General features: G+C 48.4%; 1 protein-coding gene across 1 annotated transcript in view; it reads left to right on the top strand.

Annotated features, from left to right (window-relative positions):
• The window catches only part of PRPF8 (pre-mRNA processing factor 8), a 34,096-nt gene that overhangs the window by 5,977 nt on the left and 988 nt on the right, over positions 1 to 27,131 (top strand). The window contains exons 9-40 of the mRNA XM_010339966.3: positions 577 to 767; positions 1,272 to 1,391; positions 1,479 to 1,668; positions 1,803 to 1,922; positions 2,032 to 2,166; positions 2,958 to 3,087; positions 3,505 to 3,701; positions 4,141 to 4,347; positions 4,477 to 4,640; positions 4,787 to 4,913; positions 5,036 to 5,228; positions 5,472 to 5,659; positions 5,784 to 6,022; positions 6,265 to 6,411; positions 6,591 to 6,801; positions 6,994 to 7,110; positions 17,481 to 17,728; positions 17,845 to 18,024; positions 18,231 to 18,366; positions 18,475 to 18,644; positions 18,808 to 18,937; positions 19,050 to 19,196; positions 19,381 to 19,541; positions 19,823 to 20,014; positions 20,557 to 20,794; positions 20,933 to 21,061; positions 21,868 to 21,981; positions 22,110 to 22,283; positions 23,130 to 23,323; positions 25,267 to 25,506; positions 25,586 to 25,727; positions 26,985 to 27,125. Of these exons, the coding sequence (XP_010338268.1) occupies positions 577 to 767; positions 1,272 to 1,391; positions 1,479 to 1,668; positions 1,803 to 1,922; positions 2,032 to 2,166; positions 2,958 to 3,087; positions 3,505 to 3,701; positions 4,141 to 4,347; positions 4,477 to 4,640; positions 4,787 to 4,913; positions 5,036 to 5,228; positions 5,472 to 5,659; positions 5,784 to 6,022; positions 6,265 to 6,411; positions 6,591 to 6,801; positions 6,994 to 7,110; positions 17,481 to 17,728; positions 17,845 to 18,024; positions 18,231 to 18,366; positions 18,475 to 18,644; positions 18,808 to 18,937; positions 19,050 to 19,196; positions 19,381 to 19,541; positions 19,823 to 20,014; positions 20,557 to 20,794; positions 20,933 to 21,061; positions 21,868 to 21,981; positions 22,110 to 22,283; positions 23,130 to 23,323; positions 25,267 to 25,506; positions 25,586 to 25,727; positions 26,985 to 27,125 (5,412 nt within the window). The remainder of the gene's footprint in view (positions 1 to 576; positions 768 to 1,271; positions 1,392 to 1,478; positions 1,669 to 1,802; positions 1,923 to 2,031; positions 2,167 to 2,957; positions 3,088 to 3,504; positions 3,702 to 4,140; positions 4,348 to 4,476; positions 4,641 to 4,786; positions 4,914 to 5,035; positions 5,229 to 5,471; positions 5,660 to 5,783; positions 6,023 to 6,264; positions 6,412 to 6,590; positions 6,802 to 6,993; positions 7,111 to 17,480; positions 17,729 to 17,844; positions 18,025 to 18,230; positions 18,367 to 18,474; positions 18,645 to 18,807; positions 18,938 to 19,049; positions 19,197 to 19,380; positions 19,542 to 19,822; positions 20,015 to 20,556; positions 20,795 to 20,932; positions 21,062 to 21,867; positions 21,982 to 22,109; positions 22,284 to 23,129; positions 23,324 to 25,266; positions 25,507 to 25,585; positions 25,728 to 26,984; positions 27,126 to 27,131) is intronic.

Raw genomic sequence — 27,131 nt, 5'->3', positions numbered from 1 at the left:
CTCAGCCTCCCAAAGTGCTGGGATTACAGGCTTGAGCCACCGCGCCCGACTTGAGAATATTTTTATTACCCCAAAAAGAAACTTAGCGGTTTCTCTCCATTTCTCCCCAACTTTCTCATGCAACCACTGATCTACTTCCTATCTATAGATTTGCCTGTTCTGCACGTTTTATATAATGGAATGGAATGGAATGGAACCGTACACTGTGTAGTCACTGGCCCCGGGCTTCTTAAGCTTCCCATGATGTTTTCAATGTCCGTCTGTGTTCCACAGTGTCCAAGCCCGGTGTTGGGAGCTTAGGTGGGAGATGATGCAGTGTTGACCTCCGGTGGTGTGGGCTCCTTTAGGAGGCTTTCTGGTGGTGAGCCAGAGGAGGTGTGAGAAGTGAGGCTTGCTTCCTGGTGCCCTGTGCTCCCTCGGTTCCCTTGGCACGGGCACTTCAGGGCTGCTTTTGTCAGGCAGCCCAGTTTCCATGGCAGATGTGGGCTTCGCGCTTGGCCCCAGAGAATTTCATCTCAAGTCTGTGCCTTGTGCAGCAGGAGCTAAACCCTTAGGGGGATTCCTTTCCTTTTGCAGAGCCAGGAACCGTTGCCGGATGATGATGAGGAGTTTGAGCTCCCAGAGTTTGTGGAGCCCTTCCTGAAGGACACACCCCTCTATACCGACAACACGGCCAACGGCATTGCCCTGCTCTGGGCCCCACGGCCCTTCAACCTACGCTCTGGTCGCACCCGCCGGGCCCTGGACATACCCCTTGTCAAGAACTGGTAAGGCTCCTACCTGGGGCATGGGGAATGGTAGTGGATGTACAGGAGGAAAGACTCCAACTAGGTGGGCATGTTGCCTTTTAAATTTTTTTTTTTTTTTTTTTCCCATAAAACTGGTAGACCACCCAAGGCTTGTAGCCTTTTTTTTTTTTTTGAGACGGAGTTTCGCTCTTGTTACCCAGGCTGGAGTGCAATGGCGCGATCTTGGCTCACCGCAACCTCCGCCTCCTGGGCTCAGGCAATTCTCCTGCCTCAGCCTCCTGAGTAGCTGGGATTACAGGCACGTGCCACCATGCCCAGCTAATTTTTTGTATCTTTAGTAGAGATGGGGTTTCACCATGTTGACCAGGATGGTCTCAATCTCTCGACCTCGTGATCCACCCGCCTCAGCCTCCCAAAGTGCTGGGATTACAGGCTTGAGCCACCGCGCCCGGCTGGCTTGTAGCCTTTAGCAGAGTGGCTGGACGAAGAGATGGGCAAACTCTGGTGGGCTGATTTTTCCAGGTATCGGGAGCATTGTCCGGCTGGGCAGCCTGTGAAAGTGAGGGTCTCCTACCAGAAGCTGCTGAAGTACTACGTGCTGAATGCCCTGAAGCACCGCCCCCCTAAGGCCCAAAAGAAGAGGTAAGGTGCCCAGCCAGAGGCCCTGCTTAGCCTTCTGTTCAAGAGATCATCAGTGTCTAACTCTCACTCTCCGTGTTCCTACCTCAGGTATCTGTTCCGCTCCTTCAAAGCCACCAAATTCTTTCAGTCCACAAAGCTGGACTGGGTGGAGGTTGGGCTACAGGTTTGCCGCCAGGGCTACAACATGCTCAACCTTCTCATTCACCGTAAAAACCTCAACTACCTGCACCTGGACTACAACTTTAATCTGAAGCCTGTGAAAACGCTCACCACCAAGGTGCCTGCATTGGAGCTTCGGGGTCTCCTGGGCCTGAGGGCGGACAGCTGTCTGCTCTGGCTCCCTGTGGAAGCATACATCCAGGTGGGACCATTGCTCATTCATGTTCTCTCTGTGTTTTGCATCTTCTCCAGGAAAGAAAGAAATCTCGTTTTGGGAATGCTTTCCATCTGTGTCGGGAGGTTCTGCGGTTGACTAAGCTAGTTGTGGATAGTCACGTGCAGTACCGGCTGGGCAATGTGGATGCCTTCCAGGTGAGGCTAGGTATTCCCAACCCCCGCCCAGGTGAGGAGGCTGGATGAAGCCTGTGCCGACTGTGGGGCTGCTTTAAGCTCCAAGTCTCATGGGGCAATTGTGTTGCAGCTGGCAGATGGATTGCAGTATATATTCGCCCATGTGGGGCAGTTGACGGGCATGTATCGATACAAATACAAGCTGATGCGACAGATTCGCATGTGCAAGGACCTGAAGCATCTGATCTACTATCGCTTTAACACGGTGAGGCCCTGATCTCACTTACTGACTTTGACTTTGTATTTTTTGAGACAGAGTTTTACTCTGTTGCCCAGGTTGGAGAGCAATGATGTGTTAACGATCTCAGCTCATTTCAACCTCAGCCTCCCAAGTAGCTAGGATTATAGGTGCCCATCACCACACCTGGCTCATTTTTTTTTTTTTTTTGAGACTGAGTCTTGCTCTGTTGCCCAGGCTGGAGTGCAGTGTCACTGATCTTGGCTCACTGCAACCTCCACCTCCTGAGTTCAAGTGATTCTCCTGCCTCAGTCTCCCAAGTAGCTGGGATTGCAGGCGTGCACCACCATGCCTGGATAATTTTTGTATTTTCAGTAAAGACTTGGTTTAACTACGTTGGCCAGACTAGTCTCAAACTCCTGACCTCATCATCCACCTGCCTTGGCCTCCCAAAGTGCTGAGATTACAGACGTGAGCCACTTTGCCTGGCCTTACTGGCTGACTTTCTCAGATATTTTTTTCATTTATACATTTAGACCAGCTCTTTCTGGGGACATATTTGGAGAGCAGCTATGAGTGTGTCCTTACTGCTCCTTTAAATTCATATTGGAGATCTTAGTTCCTGGTTTTTGCCTTAAGGTTTCTCATTTACCTTCTTGTTTTATATGTTGAGGTCCCAGAGTCTTTCTTTTTTCCCCTGTACTGCCGTACACGTGTTCCTCTGTTTGTATATATACGTAGATGCCCCACCTCTGCCCAGGTGTCTGTTCTTTAAATGTGTCGCTGATTTGTGTTCTGAACTTCTGTTTGGCTCATAGGGCCCTGTAGGGAAGGGTCCTGGCTGTGGCTTCTGGGCTGCCGGTTGGCGAGTCTGGCTGTTTTTCATGCGTGGCATTACGCCTTTACTGGAGCGATGGCTGGGCAACCTCCTGGCCCGGCAGTTTGAAGGTGAGTGGTTTTCTCTCTGTCCACCTTCTCCTGTTACTGTTTCAAAGGTAGCTTGTGTGTCTCTGCTCTGTCCCCTGCCCTCATTTGAGTCTGTTCCCTGCTCTTGTATGAGCACTCCTTCTTACTGGATTGTCTTTAGATCCAATTCTCAAATGACTTAGTATTCTTATTTTTTGGGCTTCCTTCTGGGGCCTAGAGAGGCAGTCATGCATTTGCATGAGAGTGGACATTCCTCAGAAGCATACTTATGTATGTTCAAGGCAGCTTGTCTTTTTGGGTATGCTAGGCACATGGATGCTTTGTTAATACAGTACCTAATTTGATTGTAACCATAATGAGTGAGGGGCATGAAGGTAGAGACCCTTACTAAAAGCAAGGAATCTTGCTTGTAATCAGCATAGGACACTCTACTTCTAGGTCGACACTCAAAGGGGGTGGCAAAGACAGTAACGAAGCAGCGAGTGGAGTCTCATTTTGACCTGGAGCTTCGGGCAGCTGTGATGCATGATATTCTGGACATGATGCCTGAGGGGATCAAACAGAACAAGGCCCGGACGATCCTGCAGCACCTCAGCGAAGCCTGGCGCTGCTGGAAAGCCAACATTCCTTGGAAGGTGAGTATGTCTCTATTTTCTTGGCAGTGTAAACGTCTGTTTTTTGTTTTGTTTTTTTCTCCTTGAGATGGAGTCTTGCTCTGTCGCCTAGGCTGGAGTGCAGTGGTAGTAGAGACAGGGTTTCACCATGTTGGCCAGGCTGGTCTCAAACTCTTGACCTCATGATCTGCCTGCCTCGGCCTCCTCAAGTGTTAGGATTACAGACGTGAGCCACCGCACCCAGCCTCATCTGTCTTTAGGTTAGGATCACCACTTCAGGACTCATTAGGGGGCTAGTTGGCTCCTGTCTCTTTTCTTTTCCCTTGTAGAGAGGGGACTTGCTGTGGTGCCTAGGCTGGCCTCAGACTCCTGAGCTTGTGATCCTCTTTAGCCTCCTGAGGAGCCAGGTCGCAGATGTGTGCCACAGTACCTGGCTTGATGGTGTTTTTTGGACTTTCAGGTCCCTGGGCTGCCGACGCCCATAGAGAATATGATCCTTCGGTACGTGAAGGCCAAGGCTGACTGGTGGACCAACACTGCCCACTACAACCGCGAGCGGATTCGCCGAGGGGCCACTGTTGACAAGACCGTTTGTAAAAAGAACCTGGGCCGCCTCACCCGGCTCTACCTGAAGGCAGAACAGGAGCGGCAGCACAACTACCTGAAGGTGGGGCAGAGGAGGCTGGGATGGTGTGAGTGGTGGGGAGTGCGCGGGAGCGAGGACCGCAGCGTTGCGACTAGACCTTGTCCGGGGGATCGGGCTGTAGCGGAGGCTGACTTCGTGTCCCCCTTGCAGGACGGGCCTTACATCACGGCGGAGGAGGCAGTGGCAGTGTACACCACCACTGTGCATTGGCTGGAAAGTCGTAGGTTCTCCCCTATCCCATTCCCCCCACTCTCCTATAAGCATGACACCAAGTTGCTCATCTTGGCATTGGAGCGGCTCAAGGAAGCTTATAGGTGAGTAGCAGGATAGTTAGGTTCCTGCTGGGAAGGGACAGCAGGGAGTGGGCTCATCAGAGTCCGAAGAAAAAACGTGTAACCCCACTCTTTTCTGGGTTGACTTCCTCTTGGTTTTCCCATCACCTTTCCCATTGCTTTATCAGTGTGAAGTCTCGGTTAAACCAGTCTCAGAGGGAGGAGCTAGGTCTGATTGAGCAAGCCTATGATAACCCCCATGAGGCGCTGTCCCGCATCAAGCGTCACCTCCTCACACAGAGAGCCTTCAAAGAAGTGAGTGAGATGCCGTCCAAGTTTTCTTTTTGGTTCTGCCATTCATCCTTGGTAGAATCAAAGGTAGCAGGTTGCCTCAGGTGATGGGTGGATTGGTGTGAAGCAGCCTCCTTGTCCCACAGGTGGGCATCGAGTTCATGGATCTCTATAGCCACCTGGTTCCAGTGTACGACGTAGAGCCACTGGAGAAGATAACTGATGCCTACCTGGACCAATACCTGTGGTACGAAGCTGACAAGCGCCGCCTCTTTCCACCCTGGATTAAGCCTGCGGACACAGAGCCACCGCCACTGCTGGTTTACAAGTGGTGCCAAGGTAGAACTTTTCCGAGATTGCCCTGTGAGGAGCGGGGGGGTGAATTTAGTTTGATGTCAAAATTCTCATCTGGGCAGTGTGATTGGTTTCCTCTCTTGATACATGGTCATAGAAGGAAGGTATTGTTCGTGTTAAACTGAGTCATAGCGATCCGGATGAATACGTGGAATGTCGTGATAGTTACTGTGGGGCTAGTCCTGAGAGGATTTCTAAGTGCTGGAGACCTGCATTGCTACTCCTCAGGCATCAATAACCTCCAGGACGTGTGGGAGACAAGTGAAGGCGAGTGCAATGTCATGCTGGAATCACGCTTTGAGAAGATGTATGAAAAGATCGACTTGACCCTGCTTAACAGGCTGCTGCGCCTCATCGTGGACCACAACATAGCTGACTACATGACAGCCAAGAACAACGTCGTCATCAACTACAAGGTGTGTCTGGGGACTTGTCGGGTCCACTGACGCAGAATTTGCTGAGGGAGAACAGAAGAGGTGGACCCTAGAGAATGCTGGGATGTGGCCCAGGTTGTTGAGAATCGTGGCTTTTTCCTTCTAGGACATGAACCATACGAATTCATATGGGATCATCAGAGGCCTGCAGTTTGCCTCGTTCATCGTGCAGTATTACGGCCTGGTGATGGATTTGCTTGTATTGGGATTGCACCGGGCCAGTGAGATGGCTGGGCCCCCTCAGATGCCAAATGACTTCCTCAGTTTCCAGGACATCGCCACCGAGGCTGCCCACCCCATCCGTCTCTTCTGCAGATACATCGATCGTATCCATATTTTTTTCAGGTGTGGGCCTGCCTGGATTCCTGGCCTCGTAGGGTACTGAGGCATATGCCTTGCCTCTGAAATCAGCTATGGTACCTTAGCTGATGTAGCTGCTGCTGGGACTTCAAAATGGAATGAAGGCCAGGGAGGGTGGGGGTAGGATGGGGTAGGGTCTCTGTCTGTGGAGCTGGAGGAATTGGGGGGTCCCAAATCTCAGCATATCTGGGCCTCAGCAATGTCCATGTGTCCCTGGTCTGGTGTAGGTTCACAGCAGATGAGGCTCGGGACCTGATTCAGCGTTACCTGACAGAGCACCCTGACCCCAACAATGAAAACATCGTTGGCTATAATAACAAGAAATGCTGGCCCCGAGATGCCCGCATGCGCCTCATGAAACATGATGTTAACTTGTAAGTCTAGGTTGGGCTGTGCGGGCTGGAAGGACATGGAGGCTGAGGGACCTAGAGAGGACAGCCGTGAGGCTGTGTCCTGGGCGGAGAAGTGTAGCTGTGTTGGGATATCATCAGTTGGCTATGGAAGAAAATTTCCTTCCAAGAGACTGATACGACCATATGTTCTCTGTGGGCAGAGGTCGAGCAGTATTCTGGGACATCAAGAACCGCCTGCCACGTTCAGTGACCACGGTTCAGTGGGAGAACAGCTTCGTGTCTGTGTACAGTAAGGACAACCCCAACCTGCTGTTCAACATGTGTGGCTTCGAGTGCCGCATCCTACCCAAGTGCCGCACCAGCTACGAGGAGTTCACCCACAAAGACGGGGTCTGGAACCTGCAGAATGAGGTACTGCCTGGGAGGGGCTGGGACGGGCGCCAGCACGCCTGCGCTTCCGGGGTAGGTGTGAGCGAGGCACACAGGCATCCCTCGTCACTGTCAGTCACTTGTGCCTCGAGTGGAAAGGGCTCAGTGGGGGTCACAGTTGGCTCTTGCCTCTGTGGTTTCCTGAGGCAAGTTAACCTTGACTCTGTGGTTCAGGTCACTAAGGAGCGGACAGCTCAGTGTTTCCTGCGTGTGGATGATGAGTCAATGCAGCGCTTCCACAACCGCGTGCGTCAAATTCTGATGGCCTCTGGCTCCACCACCTTCACCAAGGTACAAGGCCTTCACCCCCAGCTTCCCTCCTGTCCTTTGCTCCCCTCACATCCCTTTCAGCTCTGCCCCTGGTTGATTCTCCATTTTTCCCAGCTTTGCTCCGAGTACCAGTTTCCATGCTCTGTGCAATAGTGACTCAGAGTGTCGGTCACTTCATAGTGATTTTCTGATCATTCCTTGTAGGATTTCTGCAGTCTCCTGTGGAGTTGTAATGATTCTAAATTAAGGCAAAAGTAGAAGTTGGATTTATTATTTTGAACCAGAAAGCATTGTTTTTGCATTTATTCAGGGGCTTATTTATCTAAATCATATTAACCAGGCATAAAGAACCTGTGAAAAAGCAGTTCTCTCTAGGTATCTCAGTGTGCATTTCTCCCAGTTACCTTCAGAATGGAGAAAGAAAAATCTGAGGAATTTTGAACTGTGGATATATAAATTTTTGCAAGGTTTAAAAAGTTACCTTGGCCGGGCACAGTGGCTCACACCTGTAAGCCTAGCACTTTGGGAGGCTGAGGCTGGTGGATCACCTGAGGTTAAGAGTTTGAGACCAGGCTGGCCAACATGGTGAAACTTTGTCTCTACTAAAAATAAAAAAATTAGCCAGGCTGGTGGCAGGCAGGTGTAATCCCAGCTACTTGGGAAGCTGAGGCTGAATTGCTTAAACCCAGGAGGTAGAGGTTGCAGTGAGCCAAGATCGCACCGTTGCCATCCAGCTCCGGCAGCAGAGCAAAAACTCTGTCTCAAAAAAAAAGTTACCTCACTCTGGTTTCCATTTACTATAACACTTTTCTTGCATTCTGAACTTCGTATCTCTAAATGTGCAGCATTTGCATGTACAGAATGTTTTCTCTTTTTTAGTAAGTTTTCTGTTAAGGGTACGTTCTGTTATAGAATTATTGCCTTACGGTTGAGTTTCCTTTATCCAAAATTCTTGGGACCAGAAATATTTTGATTTCAGATTTTTTTTTTTTTGAAATGTTTTCATTATTATTACTAGAGACAGCATCTTACTCTGTCACTTAGGCTGAAGTGCAGTGGTGTTATCGTAACTCACTGCAGCTCAGGTGATCCTCACACCTCAGTCTCCCTAGTATCTGGGACCGTGGGTGCATATGCCGCCATGCCTGGCTAATTTTTTTTTTTGAGATGGAGTTTCACTCTTGTTGCCCAGGCTGGAGTGCAATGGCATGATCTCTGCTCACCGCAACCTCTGCCTCCCAGGTTCAAGGGATTCTCCTGCATCAGCCTCCTGAGTAGCTGGGATTACAGGCATGTGCCATCACACCTGGCTGATTTTGTGTTTTTAGTAGAGATGGTCAGGCTGGTCTTGAACTCCCGACCTCTGGTGATCCGCCTCCCAAAGTTCTGGGATTACCCACTGCTCCTGGCCTAATTTTTAAATTTTTTGTAGACCTGAGGTCTCACTCTCTTGCCCAGGCTGGTCTCAAACTCTTTGAGTTCAAGCAGTCCTCCTGCCTCAGGCTCCCAGAGTGCTAGATAGGTGTGAGCCACTGTGCCCAGCCTTGAAATATTTTCATTATACTTGCAGGTTCAGCATCCCTAATCCAAAATCTGAAATGCTTCAGTAAGTATTTCCTTTCAGCATCATGCTGGTGCTCAGAATGTTGGGACTGAAAACATTTCAGCTTTTTGAGCATTTTGGGTTTATGATTAACCTGTATCTGGGGACTCTGTGAGAGCACCAGAGTTGATGATTGCTCTAGCCAGTCTGGAATTGGAAGAGGAAAGGATTCCTGAAAGAATTGCATGTGATGAGGCAAGCGGGAGAGGGCATTCCTCTAGCCAAGTGTGGAGACGTAACTAACTTGGTGTATGTGGGACTATGGATTGCTGGATAAATTGTGGAATTGGTAATGTTCAGAGATGAGGCTGGATAAATAGTGGAGAGCCATATCATGGAGAGCATTGGACACCTTATGAAGAAGTATGTGAGAGTCTTAAGCACAGAGTGACTTTGTCAGATTTTTTTTTTTTTTTTAATGTCCCACACTGCAGATGTAGACTTTCTGAGATTTCTGTGTTAGATGATTCACGCTTACAGCTGTGAAGAAGACAGTACTAAAGGATAAGATGGGAGACCAGGTCTGGGGATTGCTGCAGAAGTCCAGATAAAAATGATGAGAGCAAAGTACCCAGGTGCGGTGGCATGTGCCTGTAATACCTGCACTTTGGGAGGCCCAGGTGTCTGGATCACCTGAGCTCAGCCTCACCAACATTGTGAAACCCCATGTCTGCTTTAAATATGAAAATTAGCTGGGCTTTGAACTGCACACCTATAATCCCAGCTAGTTGGAAGGCTGAGGCAGGAGAATGGCTTGAACTCAGGAGGCAGAGGTTGTAGTGAGTTGAGATTGTGCCACTGCCCTCCAGCCTGGGCAACAGAGTGAGAGTCTGTCCCCTAAATAAATAAATAAAGTTAAATAAAAATGATGAGAGCAGTGAAAGTAAAGGTAGGAAGAGGGGAACAGACTTGATAAGAAGTTAGCAGGTAAAATCAGCAGAACTTTGTTGTCATGGGGATGCTGGAAGAAAAGAAAATGATGTGCAGCTCTTGGCGCGGGTGACCAGGTGGATGTTAGTGCCGCCAGCTGGAAGACTGCGTCAACAAGAGCAGCTTTGGGAAGATACAGACTTTGAGTTTCAGATCTATAAAGTGTGACGTTCCCGAGAACATTCAGATGGAGGTGCCCAGCAGGCATTTATTTATATCATGTTTCTTCAGTTCCAAGATATGCACATAAGTAAATGTATACACATCTATGTATATTCCTCCTACTCCCTTAATGGTGTCTCTTTAATTGATGATCTGTTAGATTTGATTTTTTAAAAGTATGAGTTTGACATTCCAGGGAGAGAAATGAAACTAGATAGTTAAGAGCAGTCAGGGATAACCTAGAGGTTCCTAGGATGTCTGAGTGGCAGCCTAAGCATGGAGAGGAGGTCTGGATTAAAGATGTCGCTTTAGGATTCTGTCACAATAAAGATTGAAAGCCGAAGAATGAGTGACATCACTTAGGGAGGATGCAGAGTGAGAAGAGGAGAGGAACGAATTTGGCCTGTGGGGAATACCAAGATTAAGTGTGCCAGAGCCCCTGGGACAGTGCTGGGTCTTGAGAAGCAAGGCTGTCAGGAACAAGTGTCCAGAGTCAGGTGGATGCTTCGCAATGTCAGTTGCCTCAGAGCATTTCAGTTAGATAAGGACTGAAAAGGATCCATTGGATTTGGCAGTTGGGACGTCATTGGTGACCTTAGCAAGAGCTGTTACAGAAATAGTGGGGATGGAAGCCAGATGGCAGTGGATGAGGCTTTCTGGGAAGTGAGTGAGTGGAGACAGCAAGGACAGTCTGTTTGCCAGTTGAAGAGAAGGAAGGACATTAGATGCCATCTAGAGGGAGCTGTAAGTCAGTGCAGGGATTTTTGATGGCAGTGACGTGAGTACGTTTTAATTGAGGAGCCCAGTAGAGTTTTGTGTACAATAGAAAAGTGTGATGATTGGCCGGGCACAGTGGCTGACTCCTGTAGTAACCCCAGCACTTTGGGAGGCCGAGGCGGGTGGATCACCAAGCCAGGAGTTCAAGACCAGCCTGGCCAATATGGTGAAACCCCATCTCTACTAAAAATACAACAATTAGCTGGGCATGGTGGCAGGTACCTGTAATCCCAGCTATTCTGGAAGCTAAGGCAGGAGAATTGTTTGAACCTGGGAGGTGGAGGTTGTAGTGAGCTGAGATCATGTCATAGCACTCCAGCCTAGATGACACAGCAAGACTCTGTCTTGGAAAAAAAAGAAAAGAAAAGTTCTGTAATTGATGAGCAGAGTTGCAGAGGGGTTCATTAGTGGTAGAATAAAGAGCAAGCAGGCTGGGCACAGTGGCTCACAGCTGTAATCCCAGCACTTTGGGAGGCCGAGGCAGGTGGATCACGAGGTCAGCAGATGGAGACCATCCTGGCCAACATGATGAAACCCCATTTCTACTAAAAATACAAAAAAGTAGCTGGGCGTGTTGGTGGGCACCTGTAATCCCAGCTACTTGGGAGGCCGAGGCAGGAGAATTGTTTGAACCCAGGAGGTGGAGGTTGCAGTGATCGGAGATTGCACCACTGTACTATAGCCTGGTGACAGAGTGAGTCTCTGTCTCAAAAAAAAAAAAAAAAAAAAGTGAGAGCCTGAGGAGTGGAAGAAGGTCTGAGAGGTTAAGGAAGCAGCTGAGGTTAGAAGCACAGGTTCTGGAGGCAGATTGGGTTCACATCATACCTTTGTCATATTACTAGTTGAGATCTTGGGGAAAATTGCCCATGCTGGGCCTTAATTTCCTCATCTGTAAAATAGAGATACTGATATTACCTAGCTCAGAGGACTTTACTGAAACTTAAGTGAAATAGTATATTTAGTAAGCCATATTATTTGATAAATTGCTTGATAAAGCTGTGCACGGTAGCTTATGCCTGCAATCCCAGCACTTTTGGAGACTGAGATGGGAAGACTGCTTGAGCCTAGGAATTCGAGACCAGCTTAGGTAATGTAACAAGATCCTGTTTATATTTAAAAAATAAATGAATAATATAAAATAAGATAGATTTTTAAAATGTGTTTAAAAAGCCATGTCATGGGCAAATTCTGAAACTTTTGTTTGTTTGTTTGTTTAGATATGGGGTTTCACCATGTTAGCCAGGCTGGTCTTGAACTCCTGACCTCAGGTGATCCACCCACCTCAGCCTCCCAAAGTGCTGGGATTACAAGTTGGAGCCACCATGCCTGGCCTTATAATTTGTATTTTTATGAAGACTTAAAAGATATATATATATAAATTTCTTACATGGTGTCTAGTACACTTAGACCTGAATAAATACTATTTTCCTTCCTGACTCCTCTTGTTTCCCGGGAATTTCTGCTATACTAAAGGAACACTGTACTCCTCAGGAATTTATACTTCCTCCCCTACAGGGACAGAGCACTGGTAACTGCAGCAGAATTGCTGGGTTCTGTTACACACATCAGCAATTCCAAGTGCAGTCAGAGAATTTACTAAGCCTGCTGGGAGTTGTCCACTTGCCTTCACCCGCTGTCTAGCCCATCCTGGCCCCTGGCCCTCCTTTCTGTAGATCTGCTGTGCATGTCTCATCCTGCGGACGTGCTAGATGCTCAGTCTAGCTTTTGTGATTGCGTTTGAGCTGTTCTCTCACCCTGCAGGCCTTTCTCCTTGCTTGTCTGAATACTATTTGCTCAAGGCAGATTTCTTTGGTAACTCCAACCAATACATGCTTTCATTTCCATAATTGTTCAGAAGATATTTTTTGCCTTAAAGTCTTGACTGTATCATTTGGTATTTTGTGGTTTGCTGTCTTTTTTTTTTTTTTTTTGAGATGGTGTCTCGCTCTGTCACCCAGGCTGGAGTACAGTGGTTTGATCTTGGCTCACTGCAACCTCCGCCTCCTGGGTTCAAGCGATTATCCTACCTTAGCCTCCCGAGTAGCTGTGATTATGGGAGTGTGCCACCATGCCTGGCTAATATTTGTATTTTTAGTAGAAACGGTGTCAGCATGTTGGCCAGGGTGGTCTCAAAACTCCTGACCTCAGGTGATCCGCCTGCCTTGGCCTTCCAAAGTGCTGGGATTACAGGCATGAGCCACTGTGCCCAGCTGCTGTCTTTTTTTTTTTTTTTTTTTTTGAGACGGCATTGCACTCAGCCTGGGTAACAAGAGTGAAAACTCCGTCTCAAAAAAAAAAAAAGTATATTCTAGGCCAGGCATGGTGGCTCACGCATGTCATCCCAGCACTTTGGGAGACTGAGGTGAGTGCATCACGAGGTCAAGAGATTGAGACCATCCTGGCCAACATGGTGAAACCCCGTCTCTGCTGAAAATGCAAAACTTAGTTGGATGTGGTGGTGCATGCCTGTACTCCCAGCTTCTTGGGAGGCTGAGGCAGGAGAATTGCTTGAACCTGGAAGGCAGAGGTTGCAGAGAGCAGATTGCCCCACTGCACTCCAGCCTGGTGACAGAGTGAGACTCCATCCCCCCAAAAAAAGTATATTCTAATTTCCCTTATGAGTTATGAGTTCATATTTCACCATAGGTTGTTTAGAATTATACTATTTACATATTTGGGGGGTTTCCCTTGTTTCTAGTTTGATTCCATTATGGTTAGGAAACATGTTCTATATGATCTTAGTTTTGTTTTTTTTTTTTTTTGAGACGGAGTTTCGCTTGTTACTCAGGCTGGAGTGCAATGGTGCAATCTCGGCTCACTGCAACCTCCGCCTCCTGGGTTCAGGCAATTCTCCTGCCTCAGCCTCCTGAGTAGCTGGGATTACAGGCACGCGCCACCATGCCCAGCTGATTTTTTGTATTTTTAGTAGAGACGGGGTTTCACCATATTGACCAGGATGGTCTCGATCTCTTGACCTCGTGATCCACCCGCCTTGGCCTCCCAAAGTGCTGGGATTACAGGCTTGAGCCACCGTGCCCAGCCATGATCTTAGTTTTTAAAAATGTATTAATTATTGGGTATCTTGACACCTGAAAAAAATTTTTTTTTAAAGAAAAAAATGTATTAATTAATTTAGGGCTGGGGGTGGTGGCTCACGCCTGTAATCCCAGCACTTTAGGAGGCCAAAGTGGGCGGATCACCTGAGGTCAGGAGTTTGAGGCCATCCTAACACAGTGAAACCCTGACTACTAAAAATACAAAAAAATGGTAACCAGGTATGGTGGCACTTGCCTGTAGTCCGAGCTACTCAGGAGGCTGAGGCAGGAGAATCACTTGAACCCAAGAGGCGGAGGTTGTTAGTGAGCCAAGATCCCGCCACAGCACTCTAGCCTGGGTGACAGGGCGAGACACAATCTCAAATAATAATAATAATTAATTAATTAATTTAGAGGTGGGGTCTCACTGTTGCCTCAAACTCCTGGGCTCAAGCAGTCCTCTCACCTCAGCATTCCAAAGAGTTGGGATTACGGGTGTGAGCCACTGCACCTGGCTGAGATGGACGTTTTTAGTGTCCTAGCATACAGTCTATCTTGGTGACTGTCCTACGTGTACTTGAAAAGATCTGTTAATCTGTATTCTGCTATTGTTAGGTAGAGTGTTTTACAGATGTTAGGTTCAGTCAATTGGTTACATTGCTCAAGTCTTCTCTATCCTTTGTGATATTTTCAGTGTACTTGGGTCAGTTACTGAGGAGTATTAGAAATCTCTAGTAATTGCAGCACTTTGGGAGGCTGAGGCTGATGGATTGCTTGAGCCCAGAGGTTCGAGACCATACTGAGCAACATAGCGAAACCCCCTCTCTACAAAAAAATACAAAAATTAGCTGCATGTGTTGGTATGTGCCTGTAGTCCCAGATACTTGGGAGGCTGAGGTGGAAGAGTCTCTTGAGCCTGGGAGGTGGAGTTTGCGGTGAGTTAAGATAGCGCCATTGCACTCCAGCCTGGGCAACAGAGCAAGACCCTGTCTCCAAAAAGAGACATATCTCCAGCTACAGCTGTGGGTTTGTTTTTTCTTTCAGGTCGATCATTTTTGAGAGTCTGTTATTAGTTACATAAGGTATTTAGGATTACTGTGTCTTCTGAATGAATTGACTATTTTATTATATCAAATGTTCCTCTATATTCCTGATAGTATTCCATTGTCTGAAGTCTTTGTCTTATATCAGTAGTGCCACACCAGCTTTGTTTTGTGTTTGCATGGGTGTATTTTTCCATCTTTTTACTGTTAATCTAATTAAAGTTCAGTTCTTTTTTTTTTTTTTTGAGACGGAGTTTATTTCTTACAGACAGCATATAGTTGGATCTTGGTTTTTTTTTTGGAGACAGAGTCTCGCTCTGTTGCCAGGCTGGAGTGCAGTGGCACGATCCCAGCTCACTGCAACTTCCCTTTTCCGGTTTCAAGCAATTCTCCTGCCTCCGCCTCCCGAGTAGCTGGGACAACAGGCACGCACCACCACGCCCGACTAATTTTTTGTACTTTTTTTTTTTTTTTTTTTTTTTTGAGACGGAGTTTCGCTCTTGTTACCCAGGCTGGAGTGCAATGGCGTGATCTCGGCTCACCGCAACCTCCGCCTCCTGGGTTCAGGCAATTCTCCTGCCTCAACCTCCTGAGTAGCTGGGATTACAGGCACGCACCACCATGCCCAGCTCATGTTTTGTATTTTTAGTAGAGACGGGGTTTCACCATGTTGACCAGGATGGTCTCGATCTCTTGACCTCGTGATCCACCCGCCTCAGCCTCCCAAAGTGCTGGGATTACAGGCTTGAGCCACCGCGCCCGGCCTTAATTTTTTGTACTTTTAGTAGAGACGGGGTTTCACCATGTTGGCCAGGATGTTCTTGATCTCTCGATGGAGTTTCGCTCGTTACCTAGGCTGGAGTGCAATGGCACGATCTCGGCTCACTGCAACTTCCTCCTCCTGGGTTCAGGCAATTCTCCTGCCTCAGCCTCGTGAGTAGCTGGGATTACAGGCACACGCCACCATGCCCAACTGATTTTTGTATTTTTAGTAGAGACGGGGTTTCACCATGTTGACCAGGATGGTCTCCATCTCTTGACCGCGTGATCCACCCGCCTCGGCCTCCCAAAGTGCTGGGATTACAGGCTTGAGCCACCGCGCCCGGCCGTGTTCTTGATCTCTTGACCTCATGATCCACCTGCCTCGGCCTCCCAAAGTGCTGGGATTACGAGCCCCCATGCCCAGCCTGTTTTTTCTTTCTTTCTTTCTTTCTTTTTTGAGATGGAGTCTCTCACTCTATCGCCCAGGCAGGCTGGAGTGCAGCTGTGCGATACTGGCTTACTGTGACCTCCGCCTCCCAGATTCAAGTGATTCTCCTGTCTCAGCCTCCCGAATAGCTAAGACTATGGGTGCGTGCCACCACGCCCAGCTAATTTTTGTATTTTTAATAGAAACAGGGTTTCACCCTGCTGGCCAGGCTGGTCTCGAACTCCTGACCCTAAGGCCCGCCTCGGCCTCCTAAAGTGCTGGGATTATAGATGTGAACCAGCGTGCCTGACCTATTTAATCCAATTTTACAATGTTTACTGTACAAATATGGTGTAAATATCTCACTTAAGGTTCATGTAACTATCAGTGTAGCATTGTAGTTCAGTTTATATCTACCATCTTAACCATCTTCGTTTTTTTGTTTCATTCTTTCTGCTTTTCCTCGTCCTGCCTTCTTCTGAATTCAGCTGTTTTGTGATTGTAATTTATCTCCACTCTTCACTTATTTGGCTACCTGGTTTTTCCTTACTGTTTGCTCTGAGGTTTACAGTATACATCCCTCATTTACCGTCATCTGTGACCGTTAGTCTGCTGCCAATCACTTTACATATAATACAAGAGCGTTACAAGGTACACTTTAATTTCCACTCCCACTCTTAGTAGTATTTTTGTCATAATGTTTTAATTGTACATGAATTATGAGTGCTACAATACTTTTTTACTCTTTTTGCTTTAAACAGCCTTTATCTTTTATAGAAATTGCAAAGTGAGAAAAAATATCTTTTACATTTTACCCACATAATTACTATTTCTGGTGTTCTTCACTACTTTGTATAGCTCCATCTGGTGTCCTTTTTCTTTTGTTTTTCCTTTTTTTTTTTTTTCGTGAGGGAGACAGAGTCTCACTCTGCCGCTCAAGCTGGAGTGCAATGGCAAGATCCTGGCTCACTGCAACCTCTGCCTCCTGGGTTCAAGCAGTTCTCCCTGCCTCAGCATCCCGGGTAGCTGGGACTACAGGTGCCTGCCACCATACCCGGCTAATTTTTGTGTTTACTTTTAGTAGAGATGGGGTTTTGCCATGTTGGCCAGGCTGGTTTCAAAACTACTGACCACGGGTTATCCACCCAACTCAGCCTCCCAAAGTGCTTGGGATTATTAAAGACACGAGCCACTGCACCCTGCCCAAAAGGCTTTGCTTTTTGTTTGCCTAAAAAAAAAAAGTATTTTGCTTTCTCTTTTCTCTTTTTCTTTTTTTTTTTGAGACAGAGTCGTGTGTCTCCTAGGCTGGAGTGCAGTGGTATGATCATGGCTTATGCAGCCTGTAACTCCTGGCCTGAAGCGATCCTAGCATCTCAGCCTCCTGAATAGGGTCTTGCTATGTTGCCCAGGCTGGTCTCCAACTCCTGGGCTCAAGCAGTTCTCCCACCTTGGCCTCCCAAAGTGCTGGGATTGTAGACACGAGCCACTGCACCCAGCCTCATTGTGGTTGTGCTTTCTATTGCCCTAGTGACTAATGATGTTGAACTCAAATCTTTCTTGAGTAGTAGGGATGAAACTAACTGGGTCAAGTTGTCTCCACCCTCCCCGCCCCTGGCCCATCTGTCATTTGCTTTTTTTCCTACTGTCTTTAGATCGTGAATAAGTGGAATACAGCTCTCATTGGCCTCATGACGTACTTTCGGGAGGCTGTGGTGAACACCCAAGAGCTCTTGGACTTGCTGGTCAAGTGTGAGAACAAGATCCAGACACGTATCAAGATTGGACTCAACTCCAAGATGCCAAGTCGGTTCCCCCCAGTTGTATTCTACACCCCTAAGGAGCTGGGTGGACTCGGCATGCTCTCCATGGGTCACGTGCTCATCCCCCAGTCTGACCTCAGGTACAGCCTGGTTACACCTGTTTCTAAGCTCTGTTGCTCAGGCCCTAAGGGAAGTGGGTATTTCTTTAGTCTTAGGCTTTATTTTTTTCTCTCATCTTGGTTGTATCCCCAAACAGGTGGTCCAAGCAGACAGATGTAGGTATCACACACTTCCGTTCAGGAATGAGCCATGAAGAAGACCAACTGATTCCCAACTTGTACCGCTACATACAGCCATGGGAGAGCGAGTTCATTGATTCCCAGCGGGTCTGGGCTGAGTACGCACTCAAGAGGCAGGAGGCCATTGCCCAGAACAGGTGGGCACCTCAGAGGGCATGCCAACTGTGGGGCAGGGGCAAGGGGTGGCCTTTGAACCTTGTGTTGAGCTTAGGCCTGGAGCATGCCATGTTTTTTGGAGGTGAGAGGCGGATTCTACTCCTGACCTGATTACTTTTGGACAGGAAGGAGTGCTGAGCTCTTGATGTGAGAAAGTGTTTTGATTTTAATCTTTCTTTCTTGGAAGACGGCTGACTTTAGAAGACCTAGAAGATTCATGGGATCGTGGCATTCCTCGAATCAATACCCTCTTCCAGAAGGACCGGCACACGCTGGCTTATGATAAGGGCTGGCGCGTCAGAACTGACTTTAAGCAGTATCAAGTATGTGGAGGGAGTAGATCTTCCCTGAATCAGGAAAATCCATGGCTGTCCTGGAAACTTGGGGCTGTGGGCACCCAGAAGCTTGACCATGCCTGCCTTGCCTTTTAGGTTTTGAAGCAGAATCCGTTTTGGTGGACACATCAGCGGCATGATGGGAAGCTCTGGAACCTGAACAACTACCGTACAGACATGATCCAGGCCCTGGGCGGTGTGGAAGGCATTCTGGAACACACACTTTTCAAGGGCACTTACTTCCCCACCTGGGAGGGGCTTTTCTGGTAAGGATTCTCCTCTCAGAGGGACCCGTCACAGCCCTTTGAGTTCGTCTCTTGTGTGTCTCCGTGGTCTCCTGTGGTGTTTCCCAGACAGCCACCTCCAGGAGGTCAGCCATGTGCTGGGAGCTGGAAGGATATCACCTCACCTGCTTCTCTTACTCCCCAGGGAGAAAGCCAGTGGCTTTGAGGAGTCTATGAAGTGGAAGAAGCTAACTAATGCTCAGCGATCAGGGTTGAACCAGATTCCCAATCGTAGATTCACCCTCTGGTGGTCCCCAACCATCAATCGAGCCAATGTGAGTGTGACTGGTAGACTGGAGATGGGAAGCTGAAAACAGTTGTTTCTCCTGGGTTATATTATGAGCACCTGAGTCTCAATCTCTAATGTCACACTGTCTTTCCTGCCAGGTATATGTAGGCTTTCAGGTGCAGCTTGACCTGACGGGCATCTTCATGCATGGCAAGATCCCCACACTGAAGATCTCGCTTATCCAGATCTTCCGAGCTCACCTGTGGCAGAAGATCCATGAGAGCATTGTCATGGATTTATGTCAGGTGGGCTGGGATCAGAGGGAGAGGGTGCCATCAAAAGTAAGCCCGGCTTGCTCTCTTGCGTATGGGAAATCCATGCTGGAATCTCTGAGGATGATTCCCATTGCCTCATTATCTGAAGTTCTGCACATTCTCATTCTCATTTGGCTTCCCTGACAAGTCTTCATCTCTCCATCTTTTCCTTCAGGTGTTTGACCAGGAACTCGATGCACTGGAAATTGAGACAGTACAAAAGGAGACAATCCATCCCCGAAAGTCGTATAAGATGAACTCGTCCTGTGCAGATATCCTGCTCTTTGCCTCCTATAAGTGGAATGTCTCCCGGCCCTCATTGCTGGCTGACTCCAAGTAAGTGCCTCAGGCCACAGCCCTAGGCATCCGGGAACTTTAGTTTGACTGTTCTTCCTGCACTGCTACTTGAGGAATTGGCCCCGTCTGCCTTTCTCAGACTGGGAGCCTGTCAACACCCTTAGTCAGATCTGCTGATCCTCTGGGGTCTTGCTGATCTGGAACAACTTGGTTGGGTGGGTGGGATGGTTTGGGGATTTAAGTGATGAGGAAGTCTGTGGTTCTGGGGACGTGGGTTATGCGCATGGTTTCCTAGAAGCTTGAGCCCTCTTCATCCTCAGGGATGTGATGGACAGCACCACTACCCAGAAGTACTGGATTGACATCCAGTTGCGCTGGGGGGACTACGATTCCCATGACATTGAGCGCTACGCCCGGGCCAAGTTCCTGGACTACACCACAGACAACATGAGTATCTACCCTTCACCCACAGGTGTGCTCATTGCCATTGACCTGGCCTATAACTTGCACAGGTGAGTTGAAACCAAGAACCATGGCTCAGTGGCTCACATCTGTCATCCCAGCACTTTGGGAGCCTGAGGTGGGAGGATGCCTGAGTTTGAGACCAGTCTGGGCAACATGGTGAAACCCCATCTCTACAAAAATACAAATAATTAGCCAGGCATGGTGGTCTGTGCCTGTAGTCCTAGCTACTCAGGAGGCTGAGGTGGGAGAATTGCTTGAACCTGGGAGGCAGAGGTTGCAGTGAATGAAGATCACGTCACTGTACTCCATCCTGGGCCACAGAGCGAGACTCTGTCTCAAAAAAAAAAAAGTGTTTTCCATTATCCCCATACTTTAATGTAGTCATACTTTTTCCTTGGTCTGAGTGAGAGGAAATTTGGCCCCTTCTTCCCTTGGGTCACTGACTCTCTTCTCTCAGCCTATATGTACACGAGCAGAGTATTGTCAGCCTGGCCAACTGTCTTTCTTTCTCCATTGAGTTGCGGTTTGTCTTGTTCCTGGGGCTATCAGCCTGGTCGTCTTAACTTGCCTTGACCCTTTACCCTTATAGTGCCTATGGAAACTGGTTCCCAGGCAGCAAGCCTCTCATACAGCAGGCCATGGCCAAGATCATGAAGGCAAACCCTGCCCTGTATGTGTTACGTGAACGGATCCGCAAGGGCCTGCAGCTCTATTCATCTGAGCCCACGGAGCCTTACTTGTCGTCCCAGAACTATGGTGAGCTCTTCTCTAACCAGATTATCTGGTTTGTGGATGACACCAACGTCTACAGAGTGACTATTCACAAGGTTAGTGTTCGAAGCAGTGTATGCCTGTGGGGCTCTGTGTCTGCCTGTGGGAGGGTAACAGGCTAATTATGGACACATGCTGGGGTGAAGGCAGGATGGTGGTGTGTAGGCCATGCTCATGGATGCGTCCTTCTCTAGACCTTTGAAGGGAACTTGACAACCAAGCCCATCAATGGCGCCATCTTCATCTTCAACCCACGCACAGGGCAGCTGTTCCTCAAGATCATCCACACGTCCGTGTGGGCTGGACAGAAGCGTTTGGGGCAGGTGAGCAGGTTTAAAGATGAAGAGGCCGTGGAACCACGTTGCCCCTTATCCTTGGGGTGGACAGGGTAATAGTTACTGGTTTTCTTCAATGAACGACTTGAGAACGTGTCATTTGAACTTATCCCCTAAATCACGGGAAGTATTCTGTAGGAGGCCCAAGAGTGGACCAGCTGCTTCATTCCCTTCCAGCTGGTCTGTTTCCTGAAGTTCTAACCTTTCTCGAACAGGGCTATCAAAAATCACAACAGATATTCTTGAAATACCATTTGATCCAGATGTGATCCAGATCTCTTCTCTACCTGGGCCAACTCCTGCTGAATTAACTCTTGAGCTTCCTAGAAGTTCACTATCTGGCTGGGCTGTATCTGTCTAGCCAGTTTCTCTTCCTTTACATTTATGGCATGTTTTATCTTAGACTCAGTCCAGGATCTTAGTATCCCCAGCCCCTGACACTCATCTCCACATCTCGCTTTGTTTGTATTTTTCTTCCTAGAATGAAGTCCCCTTTGCTCTGTTAATCACAGTCACTCCTTAAGACACATATTTTTGTGCAGCTTTTTCTGATCCTAGTAGCATTAATTTTTTCCTAAACTCTGTAATACAGTATATAGTTTAGCACATAACTCATATGCCAGCTTGTGGCATTGTCTTGTTGAAAGATACCTAGTTGAAAAACACCCTTTAGACAAGGCCATTTGGTACTGTAAGTGCCTAACATTCAACATCAGTGTTCAATAGAAACATTTCTGTTCTAGTTGATTTGGGAGGGTGGAGACTAAATTTCCATTTTCTTTGTTGCTTTTAAGTTGGCTAAGTGGAAGACAGCTGAGGAGGTGGCTGCCCTGATCCGATCTCTGCCTGTAGAGGAGCAGCCCAAGCAGATCATTGTCACCAGGAAGGGCATGCTGGACCCACTGGAGGTAAGAGGGTGGGTAGATCATTGTCACCAGGAGGGGCCTGCTGGACCCCTGGAGGTAAATGGGGGGTAGAAGAAAAGAGACCTGAGACCTTGAGGCTACTTCTAAGCTTGGACTTGATCTTGTCTTAGGTGCACTTGCTGGACTTCCCCAATATTGTCATCAAAGGATCGGAGCTCCAGCTCCCTTTCCAGGCTTGTCTCAAGGTGGAAAAGTTTGGGGATCTCATCCTTAAAGCCACTGAACCTCAGATGGTTCTATTCAACCTCTATGATGACTGGCTCAAGACTATTTCATCTTACACGGTATGAACCTTGGGAAGAGAAGATCACTGTAGGAGGAGCGGGTTTAGGGTTAGGAGATCTGTGTCTTAGGTTTTTGCCATTTTCACATTTTTAGCCTGTGGATTTGCGTGGGAACTCTGTTGACTCATGAAGGGTTAAGACCTTAAAGTTAGGCCGGGCGCAGTGGCTCACGCCTGTAATCCCAGCACTTTGGGAGGCCGAGGCGGGTGAATCACGAGGTCAAGAGATCGAGACCATCCTGGTCAACATGGTGAAACCCCGTCTCTACTAAAAATACAAAAAATTAGCTGGGCATGGTGGTTCATGCCTGTAATCCCAGCTACTTGGGAGGCTAAGGCAGGATAATTGCCTGAACCCAGGAGGCGGAGGTTGCAGTGAGCCAAGACTGCGCCATTGCACTCCAGCCTGGGTAACAAGAGCAAAACACCATCTCAAAAAAAAAAAAAACAAAAACGCCGGGTGCGGTGGCTCATGCCTGTAATCCCAGCACTTTGGGAGGCCGAGGCGGGTGGATCACGAGGTCAAGAGATCAAGACCATTCTGGTCAACATGGTGAAACCCCGTCTCTACTAAAAATACAAAAATTAGCTGGGCATGGTGGCGGGTGCCTGTAGTCCCAGCTACTCAGGAGGCTGAGGTAGGAGAATTGCCTGAACCTAGGAGGCGGAGGTTGCGGTGAGCCGAGATCGCACCATTGCACTCCAGCCTGGGTAACAAGAGTGAAACTCCATCTCAAAAAAAAAAAAAAAAAAAAAAAAAAAAATTCTTGAGTTTTGTGAAAGGTTAGAATTAAAGTGGGAGAGCCTCAAGTAGCCGACTTACCTACCCTTCCAAATCTCTTCCCAGGCCTTCTCCCGTCTCATCCTGATTCTCCGGGCCCTGCATGTAAACAATGACCGGGCAAAAGTGATCCTGAAGCCAGACAAGACTACCATTACAGAACCACACCACATCTGGCCCACCCTGACTGACGAAGAGTGGATCAAGGTCGAGGTGCAGCTCAAGGATCTGATCTTGGCAGACTACGGCAAGAAGAACAAGTGAGCAGTGGTGATGGGAGACAGCAGGCCTGTGTATGGTTTCTGGGGTTTTGAAGGAGTTAGGCTGAGAAGTTTCTCAAGAAGGCAGGGTGCAGTGGCTCATGCCTGTAATCCCAGCACTTTGGGAGGCCAGCCAGGCAGATCATTTGAGGTCAGGAGTTCAAAATCAGGCTGGCCAACATGGTGTGAAACCCTGTCTCTACTAAAAATACAAAAATTAGCCAGGTGTGGTGGCAGGCACCTGTAATGCCAGCCCGGGAGGCTGAGACAAGAGAATCGCTGGAACCTGGAGGTGGAGGTTGTAGTGAGCTGAGATCGTGCCACTGCACCCCAGCCTGGGTGACAAGAGTGAGACACTATCTCCAAGGGAAAAAAAAATTATCTTGGCTAGGCTTGAGTATTCATGCTAGGAATTCCAGCAGTTTGGGAGGCCAGGGTAGGAGGATTGCATGAGCCAGGAGTTGAAAACCAGCCTGATCAACAAAAGAGACTCACCCCATCTCTACAAAAAAAAAAAAAGAAAATTAAAACTTAGGTGTGGTGGTGTACACCTGTAGTCCCAGCTTCTTGGAGGCTGATGTGGGAAGCTTGCTTGAGCCCGGGAATCGGAGGCTGCAGTGAGCCATGATTGTGGCACTGTACTCCAGCCTGGGTGACAGATCGAGACCCTGTCTCAAAAAAAGAAATTATCTAGGCCGGGCGCGGTGGCTCACGCCTGTAATCCCAGCACTTTGGGAGGCCAAGGCGGGTGGATCACGAGGTCAAGAGATCGAGACCATCCCAGTCAACATGGTGAAACCCCGTCTCTACTAAAAATACAAAAAATTAGCTGGGCATGGTGGCACGTGCCTGTAATCCCAGCTACTCAGGAGGCTGAGGCAGGAGAATTGCCTGAACCCAGGGGGCGGAGGTTGCGGTGAGCCGAGATCGCGCCATTGCACTCCAGCCTGGGTAACAAGAGTGAAACTCCGTCTCAAAAAAAAAAAAAAAAAAAAAAAGAAATTATCTTAGTCTCATAGAAGAGAGATTGGCAGTGTCTTCCGATAGTATGGAAGCATCCATGTTTTAGGGTTTCAGCTAAACTCTCTTGGCCATTGTTTCTCAGTGGAGGCACTGTTGCTATTTTGAGAAGGGTGGTTCCTTTTTTATTTTTAATTTTTTTTTTTTGAGACGGGGTGTTGCTCTGTTGCCCAGGCTAGAATGCAGTGGTGTGATCTCGGCTCACTGCAACCTCCACCTTCGAAGTCCAAGTGATTCTCCTACTTCAGCCTCCTGAGTAGTTGGGATAACAGGCACCCACCACCGTGCCCAGATAATATTTTTAAATTTTTAGTAGAGATGGGGTTTTACCATGTTGGTTATGCCTGTCTTGAACTGACCTTGTGATCTAACCGCCTCAGCCTTCCAAAATGCTGGAATTACAGGTGTGAGCCACCGTGCCCGGCCAGAGCAGGGCATTTCTTTACCGTCCATACATGGTAAGTTTTAACATCCGAGACCCTAAGTGTTGGAGACTGCTGCCAACACACACGCACCTTCCTCCACTCTCCCTTCGTGGCAGCCGAAGCTGTCCATAGATTTCGAAGTACCTCCTAGGGTGAATGACGGTACCACCTCTGATTAAGAGCCAGTATTGTAGGGTTTCTGGGGTTTCCATTTCTGAGAATTGTTCCACTCCAGAGCATTGTTTTAGTCAAGGAAGCGGGGGTGTATGGATGCCACACAGTGGGAAGGGGCACACGCAGCCTGCTGCCCCCTTGGGTCTGACGACTCTTGGAAGTGTTAGTGCATGTCCATCTCACACTTCCTGTGGAAGCAGCACTGGCGGACTGTCTGGGGCACGAATATAGGCTGCCCTGTCCTACCGAGTTACATCCTTTCCACTGAGGCAGAAGTGACCAGGGGGAGGGATCCTTGTGATACAACCCACACCATCCCCACAGTGTGAACGTGGCATCACTGACACAGTCGGAAATTCGAGACATCATCCTGGGTATGGAGATCTCGGCACCATCACAGCAGAGGCAGCAAATCGCTGAGATTGAGAAGCAGACCAAGGAACAGTCGCAGCTGACTGCCACCCAGACTCGCACTGTCAACAAGCATGGCGATGAGATCATCACCTCCACCACAAGCAACTACGAGACCCAGACTTTCTCATCCAAGACTGAGTGGAGGGTCAGGTACTGCGAAGGGCAACACGTGGGGATGGAAAGGCCGCTGGCACTACCGCCGGTGCTAACATTCCCTACCTGCATTTAGGGCCATCTCTGCTGCCAACCTGCACCTAAGGACCAATCACATCTATGTTTCATCTGATGACATCAAGGAGACGGGCTACACCTACATCCTTCCCAAGAATGTGCTTAAGAAGTTCATCTGCATATCTGACCTTCGGGCCCAAGTGAGTAAGTGAACCCCGCTAGGCCGCAGTGCGTGCCCAACACATTGTGCCTGAAACGCAGACCTGATATGATCAAGGACTTGAGATGCTGGTTTCAAGATTCGTGGATGAATAATTATACAAGGAGAACGCAAGCAGGGTTTTGGGCCCCGTGAGATATTAAAAGCTGTGGAAGTTGAGAGAAGGTAGTAAATGTAGTATTGGCACTTTGAAAATTCTTGACCAGGCATGTGTGGTGGGTCACGCCTGTAATCCCAACATGTTGGGAGACCAAGGCAGGTGGATTGCTTAAGCACAGGTAAGTTCAAGAGCCTGTTCTTACAACAAAAGCGGCTGTAGTCCCATCTCAGGAGGCTGAGGTCACTTGAACCGAGGTAGTCCAAGCAGTGAGCTTAGATGGCACCCCTGCACTCCAGCCTGGGCAACAGCAAGACCCAATCTCTGTCTCTAACAAAAGAAAAAGAAGAGGCTGGGTGCAGTGGCTTATGACTGTAATCCCAGCATTGTGGGAGGCTGAGGCGGGCAGGTCTTTTGAACCCAAGAGTTCAAGACCAGCCTGTTCAATGTAACGTAACACAGTCTCTCCAAAAAAAAAAAAGACTAGCCTGGCCAACATGGCAAAACCCTGTCTCTATTTAAAATATGAAAATTAGCCAGGCACATTGGGCACCTGTAATCCCAGCTACTCAGAAGGCTGAGGCAGGAGAATTGCTTGAACCCAGGAGGTGGAGATTGCAGTGAGCCGAGATCACACACTGCACTCCAGACTTGTCGACAAAGCGCGACTCCATCCCAAAACAAACCCACTATTTTGTGGCCATCAGGTCGGCAAATTTGAAAAGATTGTTAATATCCTGTGTGGGTGAGTTTATAGTAAACAGATCCTCTTTGTTGAAAATGTAAAATTAAAAATGCCACCAAGTGCTGGTTTTCCAGATGTTTTCAGCTTGCGAAAGTACCCTGGGCTGTGTGTTTGTATGCTCATTTGCTTGTGAACACTGTACTTAATCATCAGCTGGGGAGCTGTGAGCAGTGCAGATCCCTGGACCACACTCAGGCGATTCTGATGTGGTGAGTCTGAGATGAGGTCCATGTGTGACATTTTGAACAAGTGCCCCCGGCTGCTTCAGACAGGGTTGTGATCACGTTTTAAGAAACTCTGTCCTCGTTCTTGGAAGAAGGAAGGAAACAGGGCTGCAGCTCCAGCTTGGAGCTGGTGCTAAGAAGTGTTTTGGTTCCTGACCCCTTTGTCTCCAGATCGCAGGGTACCTGTACGGGGTGAGCCCACCAGATAACCCGCAGGTGAAGGAGATCCGCTGCATCGTGATGGTGCCGCAGTGGGGCACCCACCAGACTGTGCACCTGCCTGGCCAGCTGCCCCAGCACGAGTACCTCAAGGTGAGT

This window comes from Saimiri boliviensis, chromosome 17 (genome assembly GCF_048565385.1).
Source record: "Saimiri boliviensis isolate mSaiBol1 chromosome 17, mSaiBol1.pri, whole genome shotgun sequence".
NCBI lineage: Eukaryota > Metazoa > Chordata > Mammalia > Primates > Cebidae > Saimiri > Saimiri boliviensis.
This window is presented reverse-complemented; position numbering and strand designations above follow the sequence as displayed.